The following is a 22,417-nucleotide window of genomic DNA, read 5'->3' as shown; positions in this document are numbered from 1 at the left end:
CTGTTATCATTGAAACTGGCATAGATTTTAATGGCAAACATGTTAGACAAGTTGCGATTTACAAATTTTTTTCGTTTGAATGATATAATTTGTCAGTTGACTTCTTATAGAAGACTATATATTAATTGCCTAGCTATTTGCCAGCTCCTTGTACATGCATAAAACATTTCAGTGTTTTCAGTCACATTTTTAAAAAATTGTGATGCCTCTTTTAATTTTAAAATTTCTGGATCCGCAACTAAAATCTTCGATGGACCCCTCATTGTAAGTTATATAAAAAGAACGACCAGTTGGAAGAGCACACAATGGTCATCAGAAGGACAAGGTCAACACAACTAAAACACCAGCCGACTCTCATGAATGATGATTTCTTAAAAACATACATAGAATACAAAGTAAATTTAAACAGCAGACAGAAATTAAACTATTAAAAAATAAATCCCGATGGTCAATATCACAAGACTTGTTTTAACTACAAAAGTGGTTATACATGGATAACAATTTGCAGCCGATGGTTTCCTCCGCTCTATAAGGTTCTTTCGGTTTGAAAAAAATATAATATTCCCCTGGGATTTATAACAAATCAGTGAATCGTCAGAATAGATTGTTGTTCTTCTCAATTGATAAACTCAAAGAAAACACAGTTTTTCTACAAAAAAAAAGTATAATTATGCTTCCTGCATAATAATACTTTCAAACATCTGCCTTTCGTATGTATGTAGTTAAATACATTATGATTATTTTGCTTTTATCCATTCAACATGCGGTTAGTAGAACTAACAGGAAAGGCTACAGTCGGATCGGGGTCGAAATTGTGTCATTCTGTGGATTACACATTCAAGATTCATCAGAGTTAAAAATACATTGATCTAATCGGAATTTTACTGCATGGGACTGACAAAATACCTCGACTTATTTGAAACTTCGAAACAACACGATTCCACTACAGCTTCATTTTTTCTCCAGAGCTGAATTCATATTTGAACCAAAGATTTGTATAATAAAGACTAACAGCTATGGAAACCCTTGTTTGAACAAAGGAAAAGGAAAAAGAAACAGAATTAATTGAAAGAGCGCGTATACACTTGAATGTTTCGCCTGTTGTAGTATATATATATATATATTTAAAGACTTATTTGGACTATGCAAACGGGACCAAAGACGATGCAAATATATCTGACGGAAAATTTAGACCATATATAAGGTAAATGGATTGTCATCTCTTCTTCCTGCGTATACTAAGTGGCAATTGGGCTTTGAGCTAGTATCCCTAGTAACTGTGGGTAATGTTAGGTAGGCACTTTTTGCATTTTGCATTTTGTCTTTTTTTTTTTTTTTTTTTTTTTGTGATTACATATAAACCGATCGAATGAGCCTATGGAACCCGTTCCAACTAATTTTGGCCAGTTTTTTTAAAGTCGTATTGTTACATCATTGTCCCAAGTTAGGCATTTTTAGCGTTTCAAAATTGTTTACCTCCGCTGCAGTCTGCATGTTCAGTGCTATCAAAATCCAGGAGCTTGTTTTCCTTTGGTGGTTTGTTTGTTGTTTGTCTGTTATTTTTGTTTCTAAATTATAGTTTTTTTTCATTAATCAGGCTGTTGTTTTCCTTTTGAATTGTGTTTTATTAAATTTATTCATCTAGGGGCTTTTTACATTTGACAATTTTTAGTACCAGATTTGCCAATTGATGAAAGTCGTATGGATACTAAAAATTTCTTTAATGTCTTTATCCTTTGATAGTTGTTATTGGCCATCATACCACATCTAATTTTTTTTAATTTTTTTATTCTTTATACATATTGTATAGGGTAAATTGTGAGTATATATACTGAAAGTTTTGTTTTTGGTGGTGTTTTGTTTTTGGTGGTGTTTTATAGGAAAGGCGGTCTTTTATATGCGGAATTTCGGAATTTCGTGTGACATCCATTGCCGCTGAACAAGTATATATTTTAGTTTCAACTAGCTGAAGCTTAAACAAATAAAGCATAGAAAAAAATGTTCCAACAAATAAAACAAAGACTGTATAAGGCAAATAAAAATAATAGATGTGTTATGACAACAAGAGTGCACACGCTGAAATGTCTCGCCTTCTTAACTAATCATTGATATTATGTTGATAGTCTTAAATATAAAGCTTTGTTACAACTGTCACATAAAATCAACATTAACAAAGATAACTAAACATTGATTGGTGTACCATGAAAATGAGGTCAAGGTCAAATGAACCATGCCAGGCAGACATGTACAGCTAAGGGTGTAATCAACAGTTTTTTCTATGACGTCATATTTTGAGGGACCATGCATATGTGACCCTTACTGGTGGACTGATTAGTAAAGATACTTGTATAAAACTAGATGTCACTGGAATAAGAATGTTCTCTAGTTTATAATGAAATAAAAATAATGTGTACTTTTAATATATTATAAACATTTCCTCCAATGAACATGGGGAGGGGGGGTATTATTTTTACATAAAAAACTTGAAATCAGGTCATGTGCACACCCATGAAGACATGATCCATGCACATTTTTCATAATCAAAACTGTATGAATTTTGTAGGTGTTTACCTGGCCTTTCAAAAACATTTTGTTTCAGGGTACGGTCTCCTGCTCCGAAAAGAGCTACAATGGCTGCAAATAAGTTTTCAATTTTCACTGCTGAAAAAAACAGGCTGTTTACAGTGTTGTCTTCTCTCGAATATGTATATTTAATATAATTTTTAAATTATTTCAATCATTCAACCTGGTTTAATTGAAAGCTAAATAACTAATTTTTACAATCAAATACCAAAAACATGATACTTTTTCACCAAGTAAGTAAATAAACAGGAGTTTCCCTCCATGGTTATTTCTAGTCGGGGAATAACGTTTTTTTTTTATACGAAACTGTTTATATCACCCAAACAATTCTTCAATACAACAAATATAGTGTTGACCTATTGTTTATAAATTAAGAAAAAAAGACCAAACACAAATACTTAGTACTTAGGCAGCAACCATTTGATTTTCTGGGGGGCTATGTTTTTTTGTTTTTTTCTGGACAAATTTCTGCGCCGAAAAACAATCTCTTTTCTTCCCGACAAGTCGAAAACATTTTTTTCTTTCAATTTTAGCATGACATATAGTGCAAGCTGAGGATGAAACAAACAATTTTTTTTCTCAGAATGAAAAACAAATTATTTTTTTCTCCAAAAACTGGAAACCAACTTTTTTTTCCAAAAAAAAAACATAGCCCCCCCTGCCCCCCAGGAAATCAAATGGTTGCTGCCTTAACACTTAGCAATGAACCATGAAAATGAGGTCAAGATCAAATAAAAGCTGCGCGACTGACATGTAGATCATAAAATATTTCCATACACCAAATATAGTTGACCTATTGCATATAGTATTAGAAAAATAGACCAAAACTGAAAAAACTAAACTATAACCACTGGACCATGAAAATGAGGTCCATGTCAGATGACACATGTAAGCTAGACATGTACACCTTACAATCATTACATACACCAAATATAGTTGACCTATTGCATAGATATCGTGACACCAAATCGCCTGCACTGCAGCCGTCCCGCTAGACCACACGACCACCTGGGCTCTCAAAAAAAGAGCTTTCGGTGGGCATATGTTACCTTTCCACGTCAGTTTTAATCTAGCGGCGTACTACAGTACATGATATATAAGGCATGAAGATGTTATTGTTACAGATCAGCTAAATTATCTATAGTAAAGGATCATGTACACAGCCATGTATCACCATCATTGATGGCGATCCGATGGATACATCTGTTGTAGGGTTGTCACTGACTCAGACGTACTTATGAATATAATTATTTTCTGTGACTGTATCTTACATTAATTTGTAGGATCCTTTACTATAGATAATTTAGCTGATCTGTAACAATAACATCTTCATGCCTTATATATCATGTACTGTAGTACGCCGCTAGATTAAAACTGACGTGGAAAGGTAACATATGCCCACCGAAAGCTCTTTTTTTGAGAGCCCAGGTGGTCGTGTGGTCTAGCGGGACGGCTGCAGTGCAGGCGATTTGGTGTCACGATATCACAGTAGCATGGGTTCGAATCCCGGCGAGGGAAGAACCAAAAATTTGCGAAAGCAAACATTGTTGGGTTGATGTTTAGACGAGTTGTATATACATTATGTACACAGCCATGTATCACCATCATTGATGGCGATCCGATGGATACATCTGTTGTAGGGTTGTCACTGACTCAGACGTACTTATATATATATATATATATATATAGTATTAGAAATACAGACATGAAAACACAAAACCTTAACTATAACCACTGAACCATGAAAATGAGGTCAAGGTCAGATGACACCTGCCAGTTGGTCATGTACACCTTACAGTCCTTCTATACACCGAATATACTAGACTAATTGCTTACAGTATCTGAGATATGGACTTGACCACCAAAACTTTACCTTGTTCACTGATCCATGAAATGAGGTTGAGGTCAAGTGAAAACTGTCTGACCGGCATGAGGACCTTGCAAGCTACGCACATACCAAATAAAGGTATATTATTACTTATAATAATTTAGAGAGAATTTAACATTACAAAAAAATCAACTTTTGTTCAAGTGGTCACTGAACCATGAAATAAGGTCAAGGACATTGGACAATTGACTGACGGAAAGTTCGTAACATGAGGCATCTATATACAAAGTATGAAGCATCCAGGCCTTCCACCTTCTAAAATATAAAGCTTTTAAGAAGTTGGTTAACGCCGCCGCCGGATCACTATCCCAATGTCGAGCTTTCTGCAACAAAAGTTACAGGCTCGACAAATAGGGTACATGTAGGTAGGTAAATGCAATGTTATTTTATTTAACAAACATCCTTAACCTGGTAACTACTAGGGAAGTTAGTCTGACTTTTACAGTCCTTGTTCCAAAGAGGCATAACAAGTGTTAGGGTAGACACTAAAAAATAGGGTAGGTATAGAGTTAGTTGAAACACATATTTTTTTGGCCTAAAGGACCCAAATCCAGGCACTTCTATATGCTGTTGACATAAATATCACATATTTACAAATACAAACTCCGGAGATCATAAAAACTGACCGCCACGAAATAGCCTAAATGCGGTGCTTAAAAGTGACGTTAAAATTCAAACAAATAAAAAAAAAAAAAAATCGGAGATCATATTTTGACATATGTGCATTAGATCGAGATAAATAATAAATTTTGAATACTTTTGTTAACCTTGGGACTCGACCGAAATTTCGACTCATCCAATTTCGACTCAACAGGAGTCGAAATACAAACATTTATATGGAACAAAGTTCGGGACCACGTGAAAACTTCGACTCATCCCAAATTTCGAGTCAACCGAGTTTGAGTCAACGAGGGTTAACTGTTTTTTTTTTATACAAATAGATCGAACTAAGATATTTAGTATTGAAATGAAGAAATATATAATACATTAATTATCCATTTTATTGAACATATTAACATTTTGCAGCACTTGTACATTAATCTTAGACTACATTAATATATTTCACAGCTTTGCAGTGAATTTATATTATAAAAATAAATATTGCATTTTATCCATCACCAAATAGATATAATTAAGAAATAATTCATGGGGGCTTGAATATATCGTGATTTTACCACGGGTTGGCCCTTTATGACAAATATTTTACCCTGAGCGATAGCGAGGGGTAAAATATCGGCATAAAGGGACAACCCGTGGTAAAATCTAGATAATTATATTCAAGCCCCCATGAATTATTTCGATTCTAATAGGACAAATACGGCATTTTTTTTGGATCGAAGCGCTCTAGGTGATGGCATTATTTGCCGTTCCAATATATAAACGCACTATTAAATTGACGTAAAATAACGGAGCAAACTGAATAAATGATGATACTTAAACTATTTATAATAACATATTTAGATAATTTTAGATGAATCTAATTATTATTGTACTTATATGTCTCATATATATACAAAAACGGCTAATATAACTCATTTTAGCATCATTTATTAACGTTTCCTTGTTGTGATGATTTTCCGTTTCACAAGCGTGTATTTTCCCGTAAATTGCTTATAGTCTGACGTCATTGTTCTATGACGTCGAGTCGCTCATTCATTAAAAAACATATGACGTGGGGGTACAATGGGAACAGCCCATGAAATATATTCATATTTTACCACGGGTGTGTACTCAAAGCGTTTGAAGGACGTCATGTTAGAATGGTCTGTAACCTGTGTCTGGTCTTGAGTCATCATTCCATAAAGTACAATTAGCAATCGTCACTACTCGGCCGATTCCGTACCGGAGTCACCCGATGATTGCCGATTGGTACAATTAGCTTTCATATTTTTTTACATTCTATTCGGATCAGCATTAGACGGTGTTGTTCCGTTACTTATTGTTAGTACTGTACGGTGTCCATTTGAAGGAGTTCCATTCCTAATTCTTACAGCCTCAGAAGTTTCCGGTGATTCATAAACACCTTTATCTTGAAATTCGCTCTCAATTGTGAATGACTCGTTTTTATATGCCATTTTTGAGTATCCTGAAAAAGATTGTAAATTTGAAACTGTTAAAAAAAACAATATCCCAAGAAAACAACAAAGCATACCTTACCAATTTAAACATCGATTTGGTTTGAATAGATATAATTTATTCACCTGTTTAAAATATCATACTAAATGCAATCAGACATTAAGAAAAGTTGATTTTATTCTAGTGATTTGAGTTATATATGATTAAAGAAAAAAAAATAACGATTACTTGTTGCAAGTGCCAGTTCAAATTTCAAGCCACTTAACACATCATACCTTTTAGATTTATTAAATGTTAATTTGTTTCATGTCTTAATTTTTTAGAAATATTTGCCACTGGACGTAAAATAAACAACAACAACCCATCCATCAATAAATCCCTTTCAGTATGAAGCTATATTTACGATCTTCAACTTTATTTAATGTTGTGCCTTCAGCTTTTTCTTAATTTATCTGTTATCTTACCAATAACATATATTTAGCACCTAATTATTAAGGTTCTAGGAATGATATTCTGGCAAACAAAGTTCTGAACTTTTTGCAAGAAAAACAAGCTGATTACCTTGAGTTACAACCATAGTTTGTGTTTCTAAGATTTGTATTAACTTCTCTATGTGTCCATGTCCATAGGCCTCCACAGGATAGGCAGGCTCATTATGTTTCGGAATATCTAAACCTAAATACAGGAAATATACATATGTTAATCATCTGGTCTATTTAGAAACCAAAACAGGTGGGTAATGGGGGTTATTTTTACAGTGGATGGGAGGGGGGATCCAGGGGTTCCGGGGTTGAAACATCGCTTTATTGACAATCAATGCTACTGAATGGGGACAATGCTACTGAATGGGGACATATAGTTGGAACTCCCCTTTTATCCTGGGTTGGAACCACTCTTTTAAAATGGTTGGATCCACCTCTGCTTTTAGATGAATGAAAGATTGTTTGATAAATAAAAAAGTTTGACTAGAACATTATGGCATGTGCATGACTATACCATATAACGTAATCAATTACATAAAAGCCGCTATTTTGGTAGTCACAAGACATGTACCTATCTTAAGTCTGACTACAAGAAAATTGAAAATAAAAAGAACACCAATGAAGACATCAAGTATTTATATGTAAAATTAAATGAATATTGGTATTATTCAGCTTAATACAAATAAAATATTAAGAAAACGATACTCACCTTTATCTTCAATTTCCCGAGATACTCTAAGCACTCCGAAACATTTAAGGATACCAAATATCAACAGGGAAGATAAAGCTGACCAGCTTATAATAGCAGCTAATCCAACAAATTGCCATCCAAGTTTCTGTAAAATATTATAAATACTTTTTTTTTACTAGAATATTATTAAATAATCAAGATGGCAATGACAAGTCAAGAAACGTAAAGATATATTGATAGTAAATAGTGTATTTAAACATTACTTCATTCAAAGGAGAAGTGGAAAACCATCGTCGCAGAATACATAGCTTAAAATCAATTTATGCGACATATCACCAAATTTCGCTAAATCGGAAATTTGATGTTTTATAACTTGTTTTTACACTCGTGGTTTTTTCTTTTGGATATTGTAATGTCTGTTTATCTTCAACTTCTAGTTTTCATTTGTCCTTATAGTATCTTCTCCCTCATTTATTAAATACATTAATGTTGCATCCTTCCAGATTAACTGTTAAGTAAGCGGTCATTATATAGCTGTCAATCAAAATTATGGAAGGATACTGGAGACGAACTTTGTATATAAAACAAATTAATCTAGAAGTTATCTATATAATATTAAAAAAAGCCGATGTGTATGATTGCCAATGAGACAACTCTCCACCAAAGTTCAAATGAAGTGGATGTCAACGACTTTCAACAATGAGAACACTTCATCGCGTATATTTACTTTTGAGCTGTTTAGGATACATGACGATAAATACATATGAAACAATGCAACTGATAATTATATTTACTTACCAGACCAGACTTTTTGTCCCAGTTAAACAGTATGCCGTCATCTTTATCCAGGAAAGCAATCATGATTACACCGGTAATACCTCCTCCAAAATGTACTGAAAGAAATAAAAGTTTGTTTTAGGCAATCGTTTAATAAAACACTCTGACTGTTCTGAAAATGGTCTACTATCATTCTATAAAACCGTACTGTTATATATTACTTTCCACGTACAACTGCGCATGTAGTTTAATATACATTTATGTTTGTTTTCGCAAGATTAAAACCTAACCCAACAGTCACTGGAAAGGTTGAGACTTATAACGAAAGATTAAAACCTAACTTAACAGTCACTGGAAAGGTTGAGACTTATAACGAAAGATTAAAACCTAACCCAACAGTCACTGGAAAGGTTGAGACTTATAACGAAAGATTAAAACCTAACACAACAGTCACTGGAAAGGTTGAGACTTATAACGAAAGATTAAAACCTAACACAACAGTCACTGGAAAGGTTGAGACTTATAACGAAAGATTTAAACCTAACCCAACAGTCACTGGAAAGGTTGAGACTTATAACGAAAGATTAAAACCTAACACATAAGTCACTGGAAAGGTTGAGACTTATAACGAAAGTTTTAAACCTACCCCACCAGTCACTGGAAAGGTTGAGACTTATAACGAAAGATTAAAACCTAACACAACAGTCACTGGAAAGGTTGAGACTTATAACGAAAGATTAAAACCTAACCCAACAGTCACTGGAAGGTTGAGACTTATAACGAATAATGTATCCCTGTAATCACATGAATCGGGAAATTCTATCAATTATAAGGTATAAGTATATATATGAATGTCACAACCCCTTAACTTTTTTTCATTCGAAAGATGTTGCACTAGAAAAAACATGATAGTGACCACTTCGTCACATCTCCATCCTACCTGCAACTGCGTCTAAAGGATCGTCGATGTTAAGTTTTTTCATGACTGTAGACCATAATGTATAAGCCATAGCTGCAAACAAGCCAAGCACAGCAGCACTCCAAGGATGCATCTGGTTACACCCAGCACAGGCAGCAACCTAAGTAGAAAGAGAACAATCCAATAACGCAAATTTTACTTTATATTGTTATAATGAATTATAAACGAAATTTCGTTAATTGACGAAGTTAATATATTGCGGTTCTCAGTCGTTAGTGTCCTCGTAAATGACATCTGAACCAATCGATATCGAACCAACCAGTATAGTCAAAATGACTTCTGGACCAATCAATATCAGGAAAATTAAAAGGTTCCAACGTTGCAGCAACACTTTGAACTAAGGCCACTGCACTCGTGTTCGCAGTGATTTTTCTGCCGAAAAAAAATTCCGTCGGAATAATTTTGTTGTTGAAAAGTATGAAAATATTACCATTCCCGTTAAAGCTCCATTGATGGTGACAAGTAAACTCCATGTATTTCCAAATATATGTAATCTGTTTATGATAAGCGAACCGGAAGCAGCAAAGGAAGCAGATATTATTGTATTGACAACCGAAACAGCTACTGCAGCGCCATCTCCCTCAGAACTAATTGTCAGCTGTGATCCTCCATTGAAAGCCAAGAATCCAAAGAATAAAACAAAACCTCCAAGAGCAGCAATCTACAAACATGACAAATGTGTTAAAGAATATGTGCAACATGACCATCAGCCTTTACAAATCAAATGAAAGAATTAAAACAAGATATGCATTTTTAAAAGTGTATACTGTATACATAAAAAAAGAAAATAAACTTCTGCTTTTTTTATTCAAATATATGATTTTTTTATTACACAGCATTATACAAATCATATTGGTATCCAGTAAGATTTTTTTTACAGTTATTGAAATTAAGGATTTCGTATATAAATCCTTGTTGAAATCAACTCAATGATTTGTTTTTGCGACCATTTGAAATCCGATATTAATGAAACATATTTTTTTTTACAGTGGATAATTTGTTTAAAAGCATTGATTACATACCGGCACGGAATGTCCTCGCAGAGTTCCGACAACATTAGAACCTTTCTGGAATCGACCAATTCTTGGTCCTAAAAGTGCAGCGCCAATAAAAGCACAAACACCACCCAGAACATGAACAACGCCACTGCCTGCAAAATCCTGAATATAAAGATAGACATAAGATTAGCACAGTATATTTATGAGGGTCTGGATGGGATAGAGAATAATGGACCTAATCTATAAAAAATTGTCTGCAAGCATTTATCTCCATAGGACATTCCAAAGGGTCATCACTGTTATTTGACTGTACGTTATTGATCATACATTGTAGGTGGGATATGTTTTAAACAAAAATATAGGGAATTACTATACCAAAGTTGACGCATGCTGAATGAACGATTCGTTTGGATTTAAGAAGATTTTTTTCTACAATGTGTATCAATTCTTCCAATAAGTATGGATTAGATTATTTTAAAATACCTGATAAGCAATTTGTCCAATGTCTCCACCATAGTCGTACCCGTCTGCCAACCATCCATTTCCCCATGCCCAATGTGTAACGACTGGGTAAATAAAGCCTAAAAATGTAGTATGAAAATATGAAAAGGTTTCAACAGTTTGAAAGTCCATAAGCTTAATAATCTCTTTGGTTGTGATAAAACAATCGGTGATATTAGTTACTTTGTATCAAGTCTTTGTAATGATATTATCATTTATTTTAATATAAGTGTATTTTGTTCATGGACAATATATTTTGGATCAATGTAAAATTCTATAATTGTTTTAATCAGTTTTAGTTAATTCGGACCATATTTGAAAGGCCTCATTATTACTTTCATGATCAGACACATATAACGCCAATAGTATAGGTCTCTCGTTTGATTGAAAAAAATCTGTAGATAAAAGTCGGAGACTTGGTTTATGTACATATAAGTATTTATAACTTTTAATGAATTACCAGTGATAACGAAACTGTAGGCAAAATAAGCTATAAATTCGCATCTCTCTGCTACAGCCCCCGAGACAATGGTAGCCGCCGTTGCAGCGAATGTGAACTGAAAGAAAAAGCTTGCATACTGGTCCATCGGCATATCATATGATGCAAAATATGTGGCACCAATAAATTTCTGTGCCGTCCCACCATCGCCATAGGCAAACGCATAGCCAAATATCCAGTAGGCAATACCAGAAACAACTGAAATAGTCAAAAGTATTTATTTACTTAATACTCACAAAATACTACACATACATTAGAACTTACGGTTCAAGGTAAGAGTTGGAAAGGGATGCAACAAATGTCAAATGTGTGTGTGTAAGGGGTACGTGTGTGTGAGTATGGTTCCGAAGAAGAAACAATAAACATACAAGACAAAATTGTCACATGAGAAAATTCAGAAAAGGAAAAACCGGTTTCAGCATCAGTGCCAATGAGACAACTCTCCAAGAGTTTATTAAATCAAGTTTAAACATGGTAAATAAAATTGAGATCGAATGAAAACGGGGAATGTGTCAAAGAGACATCAACCCGCCCAAAGAGCATAACACAGCAAGCCGAATAAATTGAGATCGAATGGAAACGGGGAATGTGTCAAAGAGACAACAACCCGCCCAAAGAGCATAAAACAGCTAGCCGAGGGCAACCAATGGGTATTCAATACAGCGTGAAAATCCAGCACCCGTGGCGTGCTTCATCTTGCCCCTGAACAAAACTGTATACTATTTTAGTGATAATTGACGGCCTAAACTCCAAAATATATATAAATGAACGAAAATTTAAAAAAAATCATACAAGACTAACAAAGGAAAGATGATCCTAACTTAAGACAGGCGCAAAAATGCAGCGGGGTGAAACATGAGATCTCAACCCTCTACCGATACCTCTAGCCAATGTAGAATAATCAAACACGCAACAATACGAACAGTTAAACTCAATTCAAAAGAAGTCCGAGTCAGCTGTCAAAATAGGTAACAAAAAAAAACAAAACAAAATAACAATGAAACATTTATTAAAGTTTACTTACAAGAGTCCATAACATTCTTAATCAAAATATTTGTAACATTTTTACTCCGTACTGCTCCCGCTTCAAGGAATGCAAATCCACATTGCATAACTGAAAATAGAAGAAAGTAAGAGCAATTTTTATTGAAAACAATAACGCCTCTAATATGGCACAGAGTGATCTTAGTTTCGTTCAAACAACCAGTAGCCGCTGAACTGTCATGACTTCAGACTAGGATGCCTTTATCCTTTTCGTTATTAATGTCCTTATTTACTTGGTGTTTCAAAAGTTCATAATTAAAGAACTTCATGAAATGAAGCATTTTTCGGAGGCAAAATGAGACAAATTGATAAAAATAAAAAGTTGAAACAATCTAGCGTCTTCATAGATTCCTTAAGGTGTAATACCACCATTGATTTTCCTGTTTGTTAAATTTGCACTTTTCAAAAAATTGTGCAGAATTTATCTTTGTTTCAAATAAAGAATAACTTGGCATGAGTAAAGTTTTATCCTGTCCAGTTCAACAGAAAAAGTTTCACATAACATTTCATTGCATATAAGAAAATAACCATCATTGGAAGTTAACCAATCAAATTTATCCACTTATTCTATCTGTGTACAAGGTTAAGGCACCATATAACCTCAAGATTACAAAATTTTCTATAGAAATCACAAATAAAAAATAATGGTGTTTTGAAATACCCAAGACATATGTTTATGACACAGAAATAGTTTTACTGCAATAAAATGAAGGATTAATTACCTACAACGGTCAAATTCAAGGGAATATTTTTTTAGACCTACTTTCGTATGCAACCGGATGTTACGTACCATGATTTGGTGGTATTACACCTTAAGTTAACTGTCATATAATATACATGTATAGTTCTAACAATGATGCATGTCAGCTGTAATTCGCGATCGTGTATGCTCCTTTTTATTCAAGAACAGTATCTCCATACAAAGGAGTAAAAACACAGACCGGTCAGCATTAAAACGGAAGAATGTCTATCATTCAAAGCATTGTCTACCCTATTTTCTGAGGTGGCCGTACCCCACGGTTGCCTGGAGTACAGAAGTATGGTCTTCCGTTCCGCAGTAAAGCCTTGGTGGGATGCAGAAGTACATGTAGTGCTCAATGCCTGGTCGAAATCGGAACATGAAGTTAGACGTCTCGTGTAGAGAAATTGACTAATGCTGTCTGAAAGAACCTTTCAAACAACTCTGAAGGGTTCGTACATTTTGTCCATTTGCAACATACCCTAACTTTTCAGAGGCAGTCCACATATGTCCCCTTTCATCTAGGTGGACCTTAACCAAAATTACCGATTTGTTTACGACCGTAAAAAAATGCGGGCGTATTATGGTATACTATAATGTCCAGTGTCCGTCTGTCCGGGGTAAACATGTCGCACCGTAACTTTAGAACATCTTATTCAAATTTCATGAAACTTAACATAGTTGTATCTTATGATGGTCAAACGATCTGTATACTTTTTGGTGAAAATAAGGTTTAAACTTTTTGAGTTACAGGACTAAAACAAGGGTGTGTTTTTTTCACATGTCGCACCGTATCTCAAAAAACGATTTAAGATTATTGCTTAAAACTTTTCACACTTCTTAGATATATTAATCTACAGATCTGCATACTTTTTGATAATGATTCAAAATTTTATTTAAGAGTAATTGAGTTTTTAGTAAAAAAAAAAAAAGGGGGGGGGTCACATGTCGCACCGTTTCTTAGAAACTGTTTATGATTATTGTATAAAACTTCACACGGACGACGGGCGTATCATGCGCTCGTGCCACAGCTGTTTATTTAAGTGGCGGTTTACATTTCCCATCTTTTATCTAGGTGGGCCCCCATCTGCTGAACCTATTCAGAAGAGGGGATTAAAAAATCACGCTATGTATATCTTTATTTTGCCGTAAAAATAAACCAAGTTCTAAGCAGTGTAACTGATGACAAGCTGTAGCTATATTTTACTTTTCAACCTAAGTAACTGAATTATAAATTTGCATGATCGTTTATATATTGATACTAAGTAACTGTTATTATGGATTTATCAGTGAAAAACAAATTAATTTGTTTTTATATATATATACACCTATAACTATTTAAATTAGTTTGTAAAATTTACTTACATATAATGCACATGCCCATGATTACTAGAAAGAATTGGTCAATATTCGTTTTGATAATTTGAAGATCCATGATGGTAGACATTTTCCTCAGACTCTATAAAATAGGTGAATTCCGTGATCGAAAAATGTTCACTTTTTCGCATGTAGTATTGCCCTCGAGTATGTCCGTCTTTTGAAGAGTCAGTTGTCGCAACCAAATGTCACAAATAGAAACTTGGTGTATCTTGTGACTGGGTAATTTTTGGCTTAGCTGGAACCACACACACACAATAATAATACGACTATAATAGTCTGCATGGACTCTGACTCTGAGATTAACTCTTGCAACAATCGACTACTCTAGTTAGCGCGATGTATAAATTTGATAAGTTCAGCATGTAATACAATTGTACAGAGTTGAATTACTCAGAGTAAAACTAGATCCAATCTGCTATGTCGAAACAGATTATATAACGAACCAAAAATACTTGAATAACTTGACAATTATGTCTCTAAATGAGTGACATATCTAATTAACGGGTAACAGAAAATATAGCACATAGATAATAATTAACAATACAGACTTATTTATGGGATTAAACATGATAAATTGAATTAAAGGTCGCTAATTGAGAAAAAATAATTAAAACATGAAATAAGATTAGCTTAATCTTCTAAACTTGACTTAAACTTTTCACATAAAATTCCTTAGTGAAATATTGCAAATATAACAAACACAGTGATTTTACAAAATCTTTTACAAAATGTCAAACTGAGACTTTAAATTTATTGAAAAAATAAAGAATTTATAGGTCGTTACGGTTCTATAGTTTCAAACAACTATAGAAGTTACAAGTTGTGATCATGCTTCCAACATGCATGCATAAGTCAGAGTTTGTGTATAATGCGTGTTAAATAGAAAAATATCTTATGGAAAACTACCACAGCAGTGAAATGCAGAATAGCTACATTAAAACTTTTGCTCACTTTTTCGTGTATCATACTGTTAATATACAGGGACAAAAACAACAATGATTGTTCCGTGACAAGTTGTAATGTTGTACAAATTATAATTTGTACAGATTTTTTGTACAAGTTATCAGTGTTTTATGACATGCTGAACACAAATGGATTCATGATGCAAGTATACAGTCTTTTGCTAGGCATATTTCTATCATATTTTCACAACTTCATAATACAGTCTTATACTGACTATTGATACAAAAACATTATAAGAACACACACAGATTTTGTATGGAGATGAATATGGTATAAGGAAAAAAATAAAATTAGAATTTAAACCATTCATGTATCCTCATTTCCAGTTTGACGACAAGGAGAATACGTTGAAGTATAATATTTTGAAGTTAAAACATTACAATGGTAAATTTTACAAGATACACCTGTATCACCTGTTGAATGAAGGTAGGTGTCAAAAACTTATAACTTGTACAAAAACCCTGTGCAAATTATAATTTGTACAAACTTACATCTCGTACACAACATCTATATATAACAAATTACATGTATAAATGATAATTGGAAACATTTTTTAAATAAAAAGAACACACCGATGACTGCAAGATGTAGTATTATAGCTAGAGATCATCAAGTTTTGAGTACGGGTGGGAAAACATGGTGTACGCTATAAAAACGCATGTGTACTATGCGTGGCAAGAAACATGGGTATTACTCATGTGACACACCTGTGACACATTCGTCACAGATTTAGGTACACAATATGTTTTGAGTAGAACGAACTTTCTTCTGTACTGGCAGATAAAGGATATATACAGTCCGCCAAAAGTTAAGCACCACCTGTTTTCAATGCACAGATTTTTTTTCAAATTTAAAAAATCAATTATTCCACGAAAAAAATAAAACAATCATATAGCAATTTTGCTAATGTATACCATAAACAAACCAGAAATGTAATTTTAGTCACTTATGAAGGTTCTATGCATGTACAATTTCCGTTCATAGAAATAGTGTAAATTACTGAATTCAGAAACAGAATTTAAGTTTCACTTTGATTTTATTTTCTTACAAAAAATGATCACCCAATATTATTAAAACTTTCTACACTTAAGCTTTGGTATGTTTGGCAATTTTAATTACAACATTTGAGTCAATAGCATGCATAACAACCCCACTTCCGGTAGAGTTTCAAAACACGATGTTTCATTCTCGGTATAAGCATTATACAACAAATACCACTTTTAAATCGACAAAATAATGTGAAGGTGGATCTCTGTGATTGAGATTTCCGCCAATGGCATCTCAGACATGTTTGATAGGGTTTATGTATGGGGACATGGAAGGCTAAAAAATAGTGAAAATGGCTTGTTGCTCTTTGGACTCAGTTAAAATCCTTGCTCTGTGTGTTCTAGCGTTGTCGTCCATGTACAAGAGTCTTGGCAATGTAGACACAAGTGGGGGATTATTAAAATGAGGGACTACAATGTTTTAAGGCTCCAAATCTCTGTTTGTCTGTCCGTTTATGCTACCCTGCAGAAAATGCATACCTAGCTTATAACGGTATAAGAAGCAACCCCGTACTGGAACACTACCAGCACTGAATGCAGTCCTTGTGCAAACATTGTTTTTGGTCATAGGCCGTTTTGTTTCCCCGCGAAATTCGTATTTTGGCGTCTACTGGCAGTAAAAGAAACTGACTACCATCTGAACAATGAGTGTTTTGTCAGCTTCTTATGTTCAAGCATAGATAGTCATTATCCCATTAAAACCTGACGGTGGAGTGCCTTCCTGTAAGTACAGGTCTCTATACACCAAGACTTGCTCTTCAGTTGCCTCTGAGAAGTCGACTGACCAATGTACGAACACTTATACGACCACCTGGAGAAACTGTGTATTTGTAAACGCGCAGATGACATTTGATAGGAGGTTGCTTGACTGCTTTATCGGAGTTCAATCTTTTTGGTCGTAATTGATTTTCTTAGTGTATGTTGAATGTAAATCATAACACCAAACATTAATATTTTTTTCGCAATAGTTAAAAAAATATTGCCAGTTATATTTCGGTGGTGCTTAACTTTTGGCGGACTGTATATAATGCTGTCGGACATTGGATCATAGAGATCAGTTTCATTACATGACTAGCAGATAAATGGTGAGTTTGTGCCAAGCTTATGTATATCAGCTCTTGTTAGGCCGACACAGTGCTAGTGATACATCCTTTACATCCTATGGTATTTAAAGAATCTTCTTCGCCGCAGGATGGACAGATGTATTTTTGTTCCTGACACTGTACTCTCACGGTTATTTTTCTAGATTTTGGGCCATGTTCATTTTTAATTGATGGTTATTACATTTCAATCGCAAAGTCAATATTAAGCAATTTAAAAATATGTCTATTTAACGATCACACAAGATAATGTTTGTCTCTAATATTTAATAAACTGTGCATTTGTATTCAGATATTGCAGATCAAATTTATTCGTTCATTGTGTAATCATACGTTTTTTTGATTGAGTTAAGTCTGCCAATTGATATTTTATCGTATGTTTTTCTATGTTGTGATGTTATGCTATTGTTTCAGAAAAAGGGAGAAGGTTTGGATCCATTAAAACGTTTAATCCCGCTGCAAATGTTTGCACCTGTCCTAAGTCAGGAATCCGAGGGGCTGTGTCAATGAAAGTATCCTAGGATATGTCCTAAGATAGGTCTTAGGACATTATTTAGGATGGTCTTAGGACGTGTCTGAGACATGTCTTAGGATGTAAAACAAAGCTGTCTTAGGACTGTCCTAACTACGATGGTCCTAGGACCATCCTAACACATTTATTTAATTGAAAATATATGTAGAGATTTGTATGACAAAGATTGAATTGTATTTTAGAACCTATATGTAAAGAGAGGGAGTATGATTGACTCTAATATAGAAAACAATTAACGCAAAATAAAAGTTAAAGTTTTTACGGAATACTAATAATAATTCTTTATTCCGTAAGCAAATATACAGCTCATAGGATTAAATACATACACAAATTATACAGTTTACATAAACATAAACATATACAGCATTAATATATAGCGGAGTTTGGCATATAATTTACATTGGTAATAAAGGTACAAAACAAAAATCAAGTATTACGAATTTTCTCTGCCTCGTACAGATATTTACCCAGATTATTTAATTCTTTAATATTTCTTACAGATAGTAATTGAACTAATTTGAAGGTAGATGGGTTTCTGTAATAATATATCTTAATATATTTACTTCTGACATTTACATATTTATCACACTCTAATATAAAATGATATTCGTCTTCGATGACTTTCTTATTACACATATTACAAACACGCTCATTTCTGGAAATATTAAAGTATCTTCCAGTTTCTACATTAAGTGAATGTGAATTTATTCTATATTTAGTTACATATGACTGATATAAACTGTTCAATGGTCGATTCAAATAAAATTGCAAAGTATGTCCATCATGTATATATTGATATAAATAACATTTTGAAGTGTTTTCAAAAAATGACAAGGCTTCGGCTATATATTTATCAACAATTCTTTTTTTAAATTCATGCAAAAATAATTGACTATTTCCAACACTTTGTGCTAACCATATATCATTAAATCCATACCTGTTTAGTATGTCATTCGGTTTAACAAAACTAGATTCGTACATATCTTCATAAATACTATTCAATATACAATTATTAGATTCTAATAGCTTCAACCAATAACGTACCATTCTTACATATCTATTAACATACAATGGTAAACGCCCAAGTTCAAAATACACCATATGGTTCACAGTCGTTTTTCTCACTTTCAAAATTCTTTTTAAATAATACAAATGAAGCGTTTCTATATCAGCTCCCTTATGGAAACCCCATATTTCACAACCATAATTCACAATACTTGTTACATATGTATCAAAAAGGGACATCAAAGTCTCAGTGTTATAACAATCATCATAAATCTTACTCAATAAACAAAATGTAGCCTTTCTACCCTGTTCAGATAGTGTTTTCTGTGTTACAGTAAAAGTACCGTTATAGTTTAATAACAAACCAAGATATACAAACTGATCACACATTTCTATCATTTTACCATTCAAATACCATTTTTCGTTCTCTTTCAGTACACCTTTGTTACGAAAAACAACTATTTTGGTTTTTCTTAAATTAATATCAAGACCATTCTTGTATGAACTATCATATACAGTGAATATCATTTTTTTGTAAATCAGAAATACTTTCGCTGAAGAGAACTGTATCATCAGCATACATAAAAAGATAAAGATTTAACAATTTTACTTCATATGGTTCTATTCCTTGTTTAATTAACTCAATTTCTATGTCATTTAAATATAAATACGTTATTAAATATGATAAAAGATATAAATGAATTTAATACGAAAACAAAAGTAAATGTTTACAAAACTTTGTGATATTCGTGCTGCAATTTTAGTACATAAACTAGTTTTGTCCTTATGTCCACTCGATTTCGTTACATATATCGAATCGGGATTAGGTAAAAAAAAAGAAGTTATAAACTTTTCCCCATATTTGAATTATTTAAAATATGTTGCTTATGATGATAGTATTGTTCTGGCTCCAAAAAAGGCAGCACGAAATAATTTAATATAATACAATTAAATCTTTAACAAACATTTAACATTTTTTTTTATTAATTTTATCTTATGATAGTTTAATATTGTATTAGTATTTTTAGTATTGAGTTTATGCCATATTTATTGTTTTTATTACGTTTTAGGACGATGTAACCTTTAGGACTGTCCTAAGACACCTATTTGTATATCCTAACTTTAGGACCAAATTTAGGACATATCTTATTTTAGGAGACGTTCGTTAACCCGACTTAGGACTAAGACGTGTCCTAAGACCATCCTAAGACATGTCTCAGTCCTAGGACAGCTTCGTTGACACGGCCCCTGATGTACAGTAGCTGTCGTTTGTTTATGTAATATATACGTGTTTCTCGTTTCTCGTTTTGTTTATATAGATAAGACCGTTGGTTTTCCCGTTTGAATGGTTTTACACTAGTAATTTTGGGGCCCTTTATAGCTTGTTGTTCGGTGTGAGCCAAGGCTCCGTGTTGAAGACCGTACTTTAACCTATAATGGAAAAAGTAAAATCACAAAAATACCGAACTCAGAGGAAAATCTATTTCGAAAGTCCATAATCACATGGCAAAATCTCAAAAAAAAAAAAAAAAAAAAAAAACGCATCAAAAACGAATGGACAAGAACTGTCATATTCCTGACTTGGTACAGGCATTTTCAAATGTAGAAAATGGTGGATTAAACCTGGTTCTATAGCGCTAACCCTCTCACTTTAATAACAGTCTCATCAAATTCCGCTATATTTACATGATGCGTTAAATAAACAGTCACAATTAATAAAATAGTCAAAATATGGGTACATCAGTCATCATCGCATAACAATTTAACAGGACACAAAAACATCTACTATATACGAACACATGGATTGATTTGAGTGTCTGACGTCAGAAAAATTATATACGTCACATAAATTTGTCGTTCAATGTGCATACAATAGTTATCAAAAGTAATATTATAGGATTATAAACAATTTTAAAATTTACATAGGCAATGAACGCATACAGGGTTAAAAAATCAAAAGTATGTAAGAATTATTACAGAAATAGACCGAGATTCAAACTAGTCCAAAAGTTATACATAGAATTTATGAGAATCCAAAACTTTTAAGAGGGAACAATTTAACAGGACACAAAAACCTATCTACGAACACATGGATTGATTTGAGTGTCTGACGTCAGAAAAATTATATACGTCACATAAATTTGTCGTTCAATGTGCATACAAACAATTTAAAAATTTACATAGGCAATGTACGCATACAGGGTTAAATAATCAAAATTATGTAGGTTTACTTTTTAAATTGTTATTTGGATGGAGAGTTGTCTCATTGGCACTCACACCACATCTTCCTATATCTATGTAAGTTAAAAAAAAATAAGCACATAAAAAGATAAAATGCAATATATAAAAGGATAAAAGTCTTTCTTTAAACGCTCCTCAGAATTTAACAAATTCATTCATCCACACATGCGCATTCGCTACCTTTACAATAATGCAGCGCAAAAATTCTAGTTAGAAACTATATGATTATCACTTCATGCGCAGAGAATAGCTAACTGTTATCAATCATTGCAAAAATAAACATATTTTGATTTAAGCACATGTGCTTTCAGTAAACAAATAGACGTGTTAACGAGTAACCTTTATTAATAATACGTAATAGTCACATATACACGATTGTATTACAGTAAGATTGTTATCTGGTTCAATGTTATTATGTAATTGAACTAAAGTCAGGTCATAACTTGAGTTGATATACAATTTAGTATGTACAAATTCAACACCAGTCAGTATATTCAAGCTAAGTTAGTCATGATTGTTTATGTAAACGATACATGACATGTACAATATAACACTACCATTGGTTTGGAAAATGAAACTTTAGTAACACTTTAAAAAGTTCGATGCATTTGAAGCATTTTTCTGGACTTAGATTCATCAGGAACGCTCATAGCAAACAAAAGTATGAAGAACACGTTTTAGATTTTGCATATATCATGTATATATGGGAAAGCTTTACATGTACTATGCGCTATGGACATTGAAAGTGAAGAATGTCAAAGAAAGTGATGTTCTTTTGTCTTTGATTTTTCCAAGATCGTGTAGGGTTTTTATAGATGAATCAATTATACACCATTTTTCTTCTTTTAGATTATCTTGACATAACCAGACTTAAAATTGAAGTGATTTGAAAT

The 22,417-nt window shown here is 33.1% G+C and overlaps 1 protein-coding gene across 1 annotated transcript; it reads right to left on the bottom strand.

Moving 5' to 3' along the window:
- Positions 1–6,233: 6,233 nt before the first annotated feature.
- On the bottom strand, positions 6,234–15,037 carry LOC134685335 (putative ammonium transporter 1). Its single transcript, XM_063545017.1, has 11 exons — positions 14,623–15,037; positions 12,499–12,588; positions 11,436–11,672; positions 10,958–11,055; positions 10,499–10,636; positions 9,907–10,137; positions 9,438–9,576; positions 8,519–8,613; positions 7,739–7,865; positions 7,109–7,222; positions 6,234–6,557 (listed from the first exon to the last, which is right to left on the bottom strand). Exons 1-11 carry the CDS (start codon positions 14,702–14,704, stop codon positions 6,364–6,366), a joined length of 1,545 nt encoding a protein of 514 aa, XP_063401087.1. The 5' UTR covers positions 14,705–15,037; the 3' UTR covers positions 6,234–6,363.
- Positions 15,038–22,417: the final 7,380 nt, after the last annotated feature.

Source organism: Mytilus trossulus, chromosome 9 (genome assembly GCF_036588685.1).
Source record: "Mytilus trossulus isolate FHL-02 chromosome 9, PNRI_Mtr1.1.1.hap1, whole genome shotgun sequence".
Classification (NCBI taxonomy): Eukaryota; Metazoa; Mollusca; class Bivalvia; order Mytilida; family Mytilidae; genus Mytilus; species Mytilus trossulus.
This window is presented reverse-complemented; position numbering and strand designations above follow the sequence as displayed.

What these genes read in the sequence shown, in the direction of transcription:
- LOC134685335 (XM_063545017.1), bottom strand. Translation starts at nt 14,704, where the DNA reads ATGTCTACCATCATGGATCTTCAAATTATCAAAACGAATATTGACCAA. An exon ending in TTGGACAAATTGCTTATCAG is followed by an intron (nt 10,637 to 10,957) that starts GTATTTTAAAAT and finishes CTTTATATTCAG; the next exon opens with GATTTTGCAGGCAGTGGCGT. An exon ending in TCCTTTAGACGCAGTTGCAG is followed by an intron (nt 8,614 to 9,437) that starts GTAGGATGGAGA and finishes TATTTCTTTCAG; the next exon opens with TACATTTTGGAGGAGGTATT.